Raw genomic sequence first — 13,601 nt, forward strand, 5'->3', positions numbered from 1 at the left:
GGTAGCAGAGTTTGGAGGAGCACTGAAGATAAGGAGAGATGTGGAAGACCAAAAAATAGTGGTGACCGTGGAAACTGTCGATCGTGTGCATGACACGAATCTTGCAGACAGGCAACCTAGTCTTTCACGTATTGCAGAGACTCTTGGGATCAGTGTGGAACATGTGAATTACATCGTGCATGAAAAACTTTGTTTAAAAAAGTGTCGCAAAGTGGGTACCCCAACTCTTCACAGCTGATCAGAAGCGGACAAGACGGGACTGTGCAGAGAGTTTTGCGCCTTCTTTTAGTGAGTGTTTCCAGCTTTATTAAAGAAATTATTACTGCTGATGAAACGCAAATATATGTGTGATTGCGAGATCGAAACTCAGTCTATGCAGTGGTGCCATAGTGGGTCTCCAAGGCCGAAAAAAGGCCGTAGAGAAAGCGAAGTATGTCGATTTTGGGAATTGTTAGGGGGTAATATTGAGCGAATAGCTGGAAAATTACACACCGCATTGAAGGAAAACTGGTGAGGAAAACTGTCCCAACGCACAGTCTTCTTGCCAGACAATCCTCCTTGACACAAAGCAAGTCATCGCAATGCACAATCTGTGTTAACTGAAGTTCGATATCATTGACCATCCCCTATTCTCCAGATATGGTCCCTCAGACTATTATATTTTCCGAAAACTTAATATGGACCTAAAAGGAACTGAATTTAGACAATGACGTCATAGCTGCTGCAGAGTTGTGGTTTGTACCGCACGACAAAATGTTTTATCATCATGGGATAGAATTGCTGCAGGATCGTTCTATTAAGAGCGTCAACTTACAAGTCAACTATGCTGGATAAAATGCTATCACTGTGCACCTAGCGTCATGTTTTCACTCTGAGGCCAGAAACTTAAGTAACCCGCTTCGTAAATGGATATTTAATAAACTACGATCATACCAGGTAAACCAATAAGTATAAATTCAACGATCACCTAATGTGACAGCTGATGCTGTTTTTGAGATGTCAATTTCCGCATGTCTGGAGTAAACTGGATAATTTCAGACTCAGATCTGGCTGCATGTTAAGTGTTCCTGTATTTGTTCTCCTTAAGAACGAGGTGAGAAAACGTTCTATCAAACAGATATGTAGTGGCAAATGGAAACAGAAATCGTACAGCCCTTTTGGAAACTTTAGGATAAACAGCCTTAGTTTGGAACCAAACTCCAGCAACGATAATAAAGTAAACAGCATTTTGAACGTCGAATTACAAGGTAGCTCGACAAGTCGGAAAATACAGGTGTAGGTGAGACGCCAATCATCTCATTAAGATATCATAAATTAAATATCACATAATCTATAAAAATATAAGTTAGTAGACATACCAACATCTCTTGGCAACTTTCTTTATCGTTACTCTGATGTGGGATGGGCATCCTGTGTGTTTCGCTGAAGCTTTACTTTTATCTCTGGGATGCGTGTTATGATGACACTGATAATCTGCCTATAATGAAAGAAAAAATGAAATCGATATGATAAATCCATTCTGAAGTTCTTATTAATTACTATAACAATAAATTAACTCTAATACTTGAAGTTCAGAGATTATAGTGCATAATTTAGTTATTGCAGTAGGAAACCATATGTATGTCACACAATGTATACTACAATAAATTAAGTTAAGCTTCTGCTTCGACCTATTATTACAATTTCAATTAGGGCCTACCGAAACCACGAGATATGTATTTAAAAAATCCTATTTAAATAGCATGAAGATCAGGATGAATTGATTTAAATCAGTCTGATTTAAATCACTTGATTTTTTAAATAAAAATCGTTGATTTAAATCAAATTCCGAAATAATTTAAAGTGAAAATAAGTAAAGTCCCGTTTCTGTTCTGTTATTTCGATTATGGAAGATGACAATCATAATACAATGATACTCAAATGTAAAGTATGTACAGCATTGTATGAAAACAAGTGTCATGCAGAGGATGATTAGGGAAAATCCCGTTTTGAACGGGTAACAGGGCAAACCTGTTTTCTTCTCTTCGTAACATATAGTTTATATTGTAAATCGTTAACTATTCCAACGGGGAAATCACCATCGACATTTAAGACGAAGATTCTTTTGTGTGCGCGTCTATATATTTGTTCCCAGATAATAGGGCGTATTTAGAAGTGTCCTATCCCCTCTCGAATTTTTTTTTTATTTTATAACTTTGGGCAAAATTTATGTATTTCGTACCGCAAGCTAGTTACAATTTCCTAAAAAATATGCCCCTGCCAAATATCAGTAACTTTTGTGAAAAAAAAAAGTGTCACTTTGATAAGAGTTGCTGTACTTTTTCCTTAACGCTTAACCTTTTAAATTGTATCACCTATTTTTAGGTGATAGGCTAAAATCTCCATTATTCGATTAAAAAAGTACCAATAAAGCTCTTTACTTCGTTTTCTCGAAGGCATTGTAGAGCATGTTACATACGCTTTCACACCTCTCTGCGTCAAGACATAGGATGTGATGACATCATAAATTTAAAAAAAGATATTTTCTGTTGTGCCTATTTTTATTATTTTTTGGCAGGCCTACATTTTGCATTCAGAAGACAAATTCTGCACACTCGTTCAGTTCAGCCTTAGTACTTTTTTAGATGATTTCAGATCTCTGCGTAAAAACAGGGGGGTCTAGAGGGAAAAAATGTAAAAAAATGGATTTTTTTAAACAAACAATAGCTTTTTTCGCGATTTTCCCGCCTACGATGGAGACATATGAATGGTACCATCTGAAAGGCTGTTCTATTCTGAAAAGAATGATGTACAAACCTTGATCTTAGGATAAATAGGGATGTCTCAGGAAACTGTTACCTGAGATCCTGTTTTATACGCGAATCTGGGGATATTATTTTTCGCGGGCTTACTTTTGCGTATAGAAGTTTGAAATTTTGGACACTCATTCACTGCACCCCTTAGTACTTTTCAATTTGTTTCAATCTTTACCTTTAAACGGAGGCGGTACAGAGGGATAAAAATTAAAAATGGGATATTCTTAACAGAAAACCCCTTTTCTCGTGATTTTCCAGCCCCAGATAGCCTACACGATGGAGACATTTGAATGGTACCGTTTGATTCCGAAGAGAATAATGTACAAATCATGATTCTAGGATAAATAAGAATGAGTAAATTTTTGTATTACATCCGGGTCATCTGGGGTATTGTGGGGATGTTCTTAGCTCATTGTTAAATATTTTTCCCGCCCTCACTATTCAAGATAGAAGCTTCAAATTTTGTACACACATTTAGTACACTCTTTAGTATTTCCCAGTTGATTTTGAGATCTGTGCGTTAACATAGGGGAGTCCAGAGGGGATAAAAATTCAAAAAAAAAAAAGATCAGAAAAAAATCCCGACCTCTCAAAATTTTCCGCTTCAGGGACATGGTAGGGAAAATGTGAATGTTATCGTTTTAAAGGCTGTTCTATTCTGAAGAGAACGTGGTATGAACCATGATCCTAGGATAAATAGTAATGATGCTTGACGGAAAGTCTATAATTTACACCTTCTCCCCCCCAAAAAAGCCATAATTTAAAATTGTTAAAAAACATTGTTTGGGATTGATATAGGTTAACGATTGGGGATTAATTCAAAATTCAATCCCAATACTTTCACTTAAATGGCATAATTAACATTTAATACTAATTCCTAATGCTCTTCAGTTCGCGACTTGTATTATACGAGGAGAAAGATTTGATTTAAATAAAAAAAATCATCAAAATGTTTTTTGAAAAAATCATGATTTTTTCCACCCTGATGAAGATTAAACTTCCTTTAGGCACCTACATAACTAAAAATATTCGCTTTTAGCAATTTTTCTATGGATTAGTTCCAGGAAACTACAAAATTGCCAAATAGAGTCAAAATTTCTAATAAACTGATGTATTACGGTTTGATAAACTACAACTTTGTTGAAATAGCAACACTGTTAGTCTAGTAGTATTGAATAGCATATCAAAAATAGGTTCCCCCTGCCGATACTTTAATGGTGCAAAATGTCAACGTTTTATATCTATTAGTTAGAAGTTACAAAGGTGTATCAAGATAAATGGTCCACCTGTATACCGCCCAAGTCAATGCTGAAACGGAACGTTCCCGAATCCTGAATATTTACATAGGAGTGCCGAATCAAATTGGTAAAGCTTACATCCAGTTGTTTCATACTAGGAAATCAGATTATGATTATTGTAGGCACACCAACCGAAATAAGAACTTTCCATGGATACTGTGGTGTAAGTGCGTTACTTTTTTCTTATTGCATCAGACTGTCGAAAATTTTCTTTTTATCGTTGTGTAATATATGAACAAGGCCCACTTTCATAATGTTACTCTTTCATTAGGACGTAAAGCCAAAAAGGGTGTCTACTAAAATTCCAAAATGAAATTCCGTGACCTTTCCTTCCCAAACCATAAAATTTCGTAACATTCTCAAGAGCGAATTTGAATGAATTTTCATGCATGTGATAGAAGCGTGCCTTACTTGCGATTTGGTAGTATTTAAAGCCGACCATATAGATTTTTGGTGGTGAATTTTGATGTCTTATAGGAAAAAATCTAGTCTGTACTTACATTTGTAGATGAAAAAAATCGTGTCCCAAACACTAAATTTCTTGATTTTTATGACCGTTTTCTGATTTCGTGACTTTTCATGACTTTCGTGACCGATAGACACCCTGTCAAATAAACCTCTCTCTGTCCACATGTAATCTACATAATTCAATCCATTAAAATAAATCTTTATAAAACACGAATTTTGGCAACCCTGAGTTAAGCTAACCAAGGAAGTTGAGGTAACTGTTACAGAAGATAAAAAAGTTCTTACATAACCTAAAATAACATAACTTACATATGATCTTCAAGGGCAGAAAACTTGGGATCTTCAAGTGGGTGGCTATGTAGCGCCTTCTTGGATACTGCTATTATACCGGAGAGCCAAAAACGCAGTTCTATTCTTTATAAAGATATTTTGCCCTTGTACATAAAATGTAGAGTAGGGTACAGTAATTTAGCTTAGCTTGTCTTCTGTTGAGTGGTATAGTCTAGGTTAGGGCGTGGAACCTTATTGTGCAGAAAAGTATTAAATCAGCTTTTTTTTCCCCAATAATAACCCTATCAACCATAGCATTTAACCCAGATATGCCTACCGTCCTTTTAAAAGGACACTCTGCAATACTGATTTTAAGGCGTCCTCGTCTATGCTCCATCAGTCCAATATGTTTTCTACTGGCTTATATGTTTACAAGAATGTTCAAGGAATCACTTGCGCGCTGTCGCTTTCTTTTGTTTTAAATATAGGTGTCGTGGTGGTCGCGTATTCTCACATGTGGTTAAAAGAATGGCAGGGAAGGACAAATGTCGTTTTTGGGTTTTATATATTTTAGTAATTTTAGTTTAAGTTAGCTATCATTAGAACATAAGATCTGGTAACACTGAAAAGAAAGGAGAGAGTGTGTGTGTGTGTCGATGGCGGTGTGTAAGGCCTTGAAAGCGGACTTGTGGTGGCACTGAACCAATTTTTGTGTAAAAATTGAAGCTAATGTGTAATATTATTGAAATACAGTCCACTTTTTTTATATAATGACTTCTGTCATTTAGAACCAAACCAAAACATGGTCCATATCGGGCCGGATCGTGTGTAGATGTGGTGTAGTGAAGAATGAACTCGCCCAGCCTTTGTTTGCGGAATGGTGGGAGAGAGTGATTATTTCTAATAACTGTGATTGTTTTAGTGACTGTGGTGTAGTTTGATTTTTGTAGCGGTGAACATAAATACGTTGGTGTTTTTGTAAAATTAAGTGTCACCATGGAGAAGTTACGTGCGACGAAAACAGTAATAAAACGCGGAATTACAAGGTTAAAGAATAAGGTTGGTGATACGTCATTAAGCCAAGTAGCCATTCAGTGCCATATTGACAAAGCAAAAGAACTTACTGCTGAATGTAAAGAATTGTTCGTAGAATTTGCAGTTATAGCTAAAGAAGAAGAACTTGCAGCTTTGGAAAATGAGATCAGTGAAATGGAAGAGACTTTGGACCAAATTAGTGAAACGTTACTAGAGCGAAAAGCTAGTTCGCAACAGCATTCTCAGAATAATTCAGGTAGTTCACTCCCCCATTCTGAAGTGCGGTTACCGAAGTTGGACTTGCCCAAATTCAATGGTGTATTAAGAGAATGGACAACAATTGGAGATTTATTCATAGCAGCAGTGCACAAAAACACTAATTTAAGTAACGCGCAAAAACTACAGTATTTAAAATCATCTGTAGGTGGTGAGGCTAGCATATAAATTCAAGGAATTAGCATTTCAGATGACAACTATACCAATGCTTGGGATGTTTTAGTTCAACGTTATGACAACAAACGTATGCTTGTAAATGACACAATTGGACGGCTGCTGAATCAAGAAAGGGTAGACAATGAATCCAGTGTGCAATTACGGAAGTTACTCGATACAACAAATGAATGTGTGCGTGCTTTAAAGGGTTTAAAAATTCCAGTTGAAGCTTGGGATGCAATTATAGTCTATATTGTGGTGGACAAGCTGGATTCCAAGACAAGAGAATCGTGGGAATTGTCATTGGAAGGACAGGAGATGGCAACCTTCACTGAACTCTTAAATCATCTCGAGAAAAGATCCAGAGCATTATTAGCGCAAGAAGCAGCTTCGTCTATCCCCTCTCTCAAAGTGAAAGGCAGTACAACAGGAAAACAGCAGTTTTATTACAAGAAATCCACCAGTTCGTTTCATACTGAATCTGTGTTTAAGTGTTTGTTCTGCGGTGATAAACATGCGTTGGCAGTGTGTGATAAATTTGTAAAATTAGAGCCAACAGAGCGCCATAGTTTTGTTAAGAAAAAAGGTCTGTGTTTTGTTTGCTTCAGTGATCAGCACAAGATAGGGGTCTGTGGTAGCAGGTCAAAGTGCAGAGTGTGCCATAATAAACATAATGAGTTATTGCACTTCGAGAAGAAGGAAGGAGCGCAGGGACAAAGCACAAATGAAGTGAGATCCCATTACATGCATAAAAATCAACCCACACAAGTGTTGCTTTCAACTGCGTTGGTAAAAGTAAAAAATAAAAACGATGGCTTTCAAACATATCGTGCTTTAATAGATTCAGCCAGTGAATGTAGTTTCATAACTGAAAATTGTTGTCAACAGTTAGGATTACGAAAAGAAAAATGCAGTGTTGATATTTCTGGCATAACTAACACACGTGTCTCACGAGCCCATTCAGTTGTTAATTTTGAGATTCAGTCTCGAACAAATGAATCAGCTGATGTGTTTAGTACTAGTGCTATTGTAATACGAAAGATCAGTGGGGATTTGCCTAAGATTTCATTAGCAAACGTGAACCAATGGTCACACATAAAAGGTTTATTTTTAGCTGATCCTAATTTCCACGTAAGTAAACAAGTTGATATTCTGTTGGTTGCGGATATATTTCCGTTATTAATTGGAGGTGACAAAAAAGTAGGAAATGAAGGTCAGCCTATCGCAATTGAAACAAAATTAGGGAATGTTATGTGTGTGGAAAGTTACGTTCAGAATGCAATTATGACAAGAAAATAAGGTGTCATTTTGTATCTAATAATCTAGATCATTGTTTGAAGAGATTTTGGGAAATTGAAAATGATCCTTCTCGTTACCATTTAACGGAAGATGAGAAAGCGTGCGAGTTGCAATTTGATAACACACATTATCGAAATTCAGAAGGTAGATATGTAGTGAAACTGCCATTTGCAGACAATAAAGATCAATTAGGCACTTCAAAGGAAATAGCTGTTAATCGTTTGTTGTCGAATAAAAAAAGATTCATGAAAAATGACATGTTACAAAAGAAATATACTGAATTTATGCATGAATATTTAGAATTAGGTCACATGGAACTTGTAGATAATTCTGAGAGTCCAGATCCTGCTAAAATTTGTTATCTGCCGCATCATGCTGTGTTTAAGGATAATAAAATCAGAGTTGTTTTTGATGCTAGCGCTAAGACCAGTACAGGCATATCATTAAATGATACATTGTTAGTAGGTCCTAAGTTGCAAGGAGATATAATTCCATTACTCATTAGATTTCGGGGTCACCAAGTAGCATTAAGTGCAGATATAGTAAAAATGTATAGACAAATTCGTGTTGACGACAATGACGTTGATTTCCAACGTATTGTCTGGCGTAGTTCTACCAACGAAAAAATACAAGAGTATAGATTGTTGACTGTAACATATGGTACAGCATGTGCGCCATATTTAGCCACAAAATGTTTACAGCAATTGGCGAAAGATGAAGGTCATAAATATCCGCTTGCTTCAAATGTAGTATTACGAGATTTCTTTGTAGATGATGTTCTGTCTGGAGCTGATAATGTTGCACAAGCCATAGAGTTAAAACAGCAATTAATTGAATTGTTAAAAGAAGGTGGCTTCGAGCTAAGCAAATGGGCTTCTAATAGTAAGGAAGTACTTGATTCAATGTCAAGAGAAAGCGACGAAATCAAAGTTTTTTTGACATTTGAAAGTGATGCAGTAAAGGTGCTGGGAATTCAGTGATGTCCCAGTTCTGATTGTTTTTCATTTTGTGTAGCTAAGCCTAAGTGTAAGGATAGATTAACAAAACGGGTGTTATTGTCAAATATAGCTCAATTGTACGATCCTCTGGGATGGTTGTCTCCCATTGCCGTAAGGGCTAAAATTCTTTTACAAGAATTATGGATATTAAAGCTAGATTGGGATGATGAATTACCAACGAATGTAAGATTAATGTGGGAGCAATATTGTTCTGAGCTTCCATTAATTGAGTCAATTAAAATCAAACGTTGCTTAATGCAGCCAAATGCAGAGAAATTACAATTGATCGGATTTTGTGACGCAAGTGAAAAAGCGTACGCGGCAGTAGTGTATTTACGTTCTGTGTATTCAGATGGTCATGTAGAATGTAATCTTATAGTAAGTAAGACAAAGGTAGCGCCATGCAAGAAGATTACTTTACCTAGATTAGAACTTTGTGGTGCATTATTGTTAACTAGATTGATTAATGTAGTAAAGGAGTCGTGTTTGATCCCGGTGGATGATGTATTGGCTTTTACAGACTCTACAATAGTATTGTCATGGCTGTCATCTCTTCCTAGTAGGTGGCAGACCTTTGTAGGCAATCGAGTAGCAGAAATTCAGGAATCTCTTCCTATAAACAAGTGGTCTCACATCAATTCTCAATTAAACAGTGCAGATATTCCTTCTCGAGGGCTTGCAGTAAAACATTTAATAAATAATGAATTTTGGTGGCATGGCCCCGAATTTCTGAAACAAACAGTGTTGCCAATCTGCAAAACACAGGTGTTTCATCCAGATGCTATCAATGAACAGAAAAGACAGGTAGTAGTTATGCATTCGGCAATATGTACAGAATTGATAGAAAGATTTTCATCATTTTCTAGGTTGCTAAGAGCAGTAGCTTGGTGTCTAAGGTTTATTTACAATTGTAGATCGTCAAGTAAGTTGAGGGGAACTTTGAGCACTAGTGAATTAAGTCAGGCCTTGATTGCCTTAGTAAAGGTAGTGCAAGCCTCAAGTTTTCAAACAGAAATTAGAAATTTAGAAAACAAAAAAGAACTCAGCAATAAAAGTAGATTATTGAGTTTAAATCCATTCTTAGATGAGCAGGGAGTTCTGCGTGTAGGAGGTAGACTACGTAATGCTCAAATTTCAGAAAATCAAAAATTTCCAATGGTACTTCCCAGTAAACATAATTTTATTGAGTTGTTGGTACAGAATGAACATTTACAAACATTGCATGGAGGTGCAGAGCTGGTGTTAGTCAATTTGCGTCAAAGATTTTGGATTTTACGAGGCAGAGATGTTGTAAGACGTATAATAAAAGGTTGTGTAAGGTGTCGTCGATTTGAAAAGAACACGACTACACAATTGACGGATAATTTGCCGTTGCCTAGAGTTACTCCTGGTAAGGTTTTTACTTATTGCGGAATTGATTATGCTGGGCCCATGTTAGTTAAATCTAGTAAACTCAGAGGCCAGCGAGCTTACAAGTGTTATATTGTACTCTTTATCTGTTTGACTACTAAGGCCATACATCTTGAGCTTGTAAGTGATGCTAGTACTGAAACATTTCTTGCTGCCTTACGAAGATTTGTATCGCGTAGAGGAAAACCATTACATGTATATACTGACTGCGGAAGCAATTTTGTCGGTGCCAATGTAGAGTTACAAAGATTATTGAAATTTATGTTAAATACACAACATAAGGAAAAGTTATCAGAATTTGTTAATAGTCAAGGTATTGAATGGCATTTCAATCCTCCTACAGCTAGTCATTTTGGTGGACTCTGGGAAGCAGGTGTAAAATCAGTAAAATGTCACTTAAAACGTATTGTTGGTAGTGAAAAGTTAACATTCGAGGAATTGTATACAGTGTTAACTCAAATTGAGGCATGTTTAAACTCTAGGCCTTTGACTCCATTGTCTAGTGACCCTAATGATTTGCATGTATTGACACCAGGTGATTTTTTGGTTGGGCAGGCATTTTTAGCTGTACCCAGTGAAGATTGTACAGTAGGTAGGATAAGTTTGATATCTAGGTGGAAACTTGTTCAAAGTTTGGTTCAAACATTCTGGAAACGGTGGCGATTGGAATATTTGTCAAGGTTACAACAGAGGCCTAAATGGTTGTTACAAAAAGAAAATTTAAAGGTTGGTAGCATGGTTTTGCTGAAGGATGATCATTTGCCACCGCAGCAATAGAAACTAGGTAGGATCACAAAGGTTGATATGGGAACAGATGGATTGGTACGTGTGGTAACTGTACGCACTGCGCAAGGAGAATGTAAGAGGCCTATTGTTAAAGTCTCGATCTTGCCTTTTGAACAATTGAATGAATCGAAAATTGTATTGTAATTATTATATGTAAGTATATGTTGAAGTGAAGACATCAAGGGCGGGGGCATGTTGGGTTTTATATATTTTAGTAATTTTAGTTTAAGTTAGCTATCATTAGAACATAAGATCTGGTAACATTGAAAAGAAAGGAGAGAGTGTGTGTGTGTGTCGATGGCGGTGTGTAAGGCCTTGAAAGCGGACTTGTGGTGGCACTGAACCAATTTTTGTGTAAAAATTGAAGCTAATGTGTAATATTATTTAAATACAGTCCACTTTTTTTATATAATGACTTCTGTCATTTAGAACCAAACCAAAACAGTCGTTCTGAAAGGCAAGATTTTATAAATAATACTGAATTTATTTCATTGTTGAGGGTTTGCGCTGCTTGAATAAAGAGAGGGATAATGTCCGTAACGATATGTAACGGCCCGTTTATCGGTTGTTTACATTTCGTTGAAGTTGGTTCCCGTATAGTACTGCTGTGCCCAGTTTTGTTATGTGTAGGTATATATTAGTTTTAATGTTAATTTGTTCTTACTGTCAGTAAAAGAAATGGCACCATGTTAATTCATTCTTAAATGGATAAAGGAATAAATGTACTCAAGTTTATATGAGATACGTACGTACGTAAACACATACCCAGAAATTTCATCTGAAAATTTCAATATTTTCTTGACCCTGTTATTATATATATATTTATTTCGAGTCATACCAACGGATTCTTCATGTTGTATAGTGTTTTATAGTCTATTCTTAAAACAATTAATATAAATGATACTAAATTTGCGTAAAATTACCTGATTCTGCATAGTCGATGATGTATGTACCGATGTTTGGCTTGTGTTTCGCTTTTGTTACTGTCAAATGACAGGGATATTATAAGCAATGAACGCCCAAATAATTTTCTTTTGTAAATACATAAGTAGATAGGATGGATCGCCAATTCTTTGAGTGGTAATGAATTTCTATGTGTATTAACGAAAATATGTTCGAGAATCTAGGCAATGTGTTATATTAGACCGCTGTAATAACAGAATTCCATAAAATGTCTATAAAATGTCTTTGACATACCACGATGTAGGCAAATGTTTAATACCATTTTTTTCATATCTGTGATGATGTAATTGTTTGATGATTGGCACGAATAAAATAGTCACGAAAATTTGACTTTATAATTTCGAATAAGTTTATACAAATCTAATTATTCATTTTTTTCTTTAATGTACAATTTAAGTCTGACAACGCTAATTTTCTTTTCACTCTTGGTTGGCCACTAAACAAGAATTTGAGATCTTCCGATAAATTCGTTGCGCGTGTGAATTGATTTTTGTTGGGTTAGATTAGCCCTAGTTGATAATAACTTCATTTTTTTAATATAAATGTATCATATATTTCATAGTTAAGAAATCTAAAGCTAATATAACCTGATTTTTTTTTCAATACCCCAAAATAAGGGTGTTATAAGTGACGACCCTTAGCCAAGGATAAGTATTAACTTCGCTATAGTATGTAAGGCTGGAGATGTTATAAGTAGCGACTATTCAGCCTTAGGATATATTTTATAATTATTGTTTTGTGTGCCAAACTGAGATGAAATGTAAAGTAATGAGTGGATATAATGATGATGAGTTATTAGACGCGTGACCCAATTAATGAAAAATGAGTGACGAAACTCATAGTGTAGATGGTTCTACCGAACATTTTAAATGTTGTGACAATAAGTACAGTTCTAGTGACAGTGTATCCGTATGCTGTGAAACTTGTGATCAATGGTTCCACATCCGTTGTTTAAACATTCCTGATGAGGAACAGGAAGTACTACGTACCACTAACAATAAATGGGTTTGCTTCGATTGCAAACTGGACAATACTTTAATCACAGAAATTGAGCAACCTGTGGTGACGAACCCGAAAAGGAAAGGCGTACCCGAAATTGAAATTGGTGGGGGACCATTACTTAAGACTTTGATTGGGATCATTAAAGACTTGAGAACGGAAATGTGTCATGAATGGTAAAATGGATGCCGGTAAAAATGACTTAAAAACTGACATAAACAAATTAGGTAGTGACATTGTTACAATTAAAGAATCTCTTTCCACGGTACAGGAGGATTTATCCACTGTCAAACGTGAATTGAAAGGTGAGGTGTCACAGTTAAGAACTGAATTGGAAGAAAGTAATCAAAATTTAGGTCAAACTGTAGAAAATGTTAGGAAGTTTTGTAGTAAAGAAGTAGATAATTTAAATGTTGAAATTATAAAGGTTAGGTCAGACTTTGAAAATACAAGCAAAATATGTAAGGAGACTGCGGAAATTGTAGATTGTAAGGTTGAAACTTTGACAAAAGATATTGAAACTTTGAAAAGTGACATTAGTAAAGTGAATGTAAGACTAAATAGTGACTTGCAAAATGTAAAAGAGAGGCAAGTTGAGGAACATCGAGAACTTCGGGAAGCTAATGAAAAGACAGTCAATATGATACAATTAATGGAAAAAGACGTTATCGATGCGTATCGTTACAATCGTGATCAATGTGAACGAAATGCCGAAACTCTGAAAAGTTTGATTGAGAACCGTGGTAACCCGAATTTAGTTGAAATTCCCTCCGAAAGTCGTAGATTAGTTCGGGATGGCAATGCACTTTCGAGAACTCCTGTATTTAAACTTGATGACATTTTAGTGA

The 13,601-nt window shown here is 35.8% G+C and overlaps 3 protein-coding genes across 3 annotated transcripts; all 3 read left to right on the plus strand.

Annotated features, from left to right (window-relative positions):
• The first annotated feature begins 6,388 nt into the window (after positions 1-6,388).
• LOC145685195 (uncharacterized) lies at positions 6,389-7,597 on the plus strand. Its single transcript, XM_081757550.1, has one exon. It carries the CDS (start codon positions 6,389-6,391, stop codon positions 7,595-7,597), a length of 1,209 nt encoding a protein of 402 aa, XP_081613676.1.
• Positions 7,598-7,854: 257 nt separating this feature from the next.
• Positions 7,855-8,577, plus strand: LOC145685196 (uncharacterized). The gene has a single exon (XM_081757551.1). The coding sequence runs from the start codon at positions 7,855-7,857 to the stop codon at positions 8,575-8,577; it is 723 nt and encodes a 240-aa protein (XP_081613677.1).
• A 210-nt stretch (positions 8,578-8,787) lies between these two features.
• On the plus strand, positions 8,788-10,782 carry LOC145685197 (uncharacterized). Its single transcript, XM_081757552.1, has one exon. The coding sequence runs from the start codon at positions 8,788-8,790 to the stop codon at positions 10,780-10,782; it is 1,995 nt and encodes a 664-aa protein (XP_081613678.1).
• The last annotated feature ends 2,819 nt before the right edge of the window (positions 10,783-13,601 follow it).

Source organism: Thermobia domestica, chromosome 5 (assembly GCF_964235325.1).
Source record: "Thermobia domestica chromosome 5, izTheDome1.hap1.1, whole genome shotgun sequence".
NCBI classification, from domain to species: Eukaryota; Metazoa; Arthropoda; class Insecta; order Zygentoma; family Lepismatidae; genus Thermobia; species Thermobia domestica.

What these genes read in the sequence shown, in the direction of transcription:
- LOC145685195 (XM_081757550.1), top strand. Translation starts at nt 6,389, where the DNA reads ATGCTTGTAAATGACACAATTGGACGGCTGCTGAATCAAGAAAGGGTA.
- LOC145685196 (XM_081757551.1), top strand. Translation starts at nt 7,855, where the DNA reads ATGTTACAAAAGAAATATACTGAATTTATGCATGAATATTTAGAATTA.
- LOC145685197 (XM_081757552.1), top strand. Translation starts at nt 8,788, where the DNA reads ATGTGGGAGCAATATTGTTCTGAGCTTCCATTAATTGAGTCAATTAAA.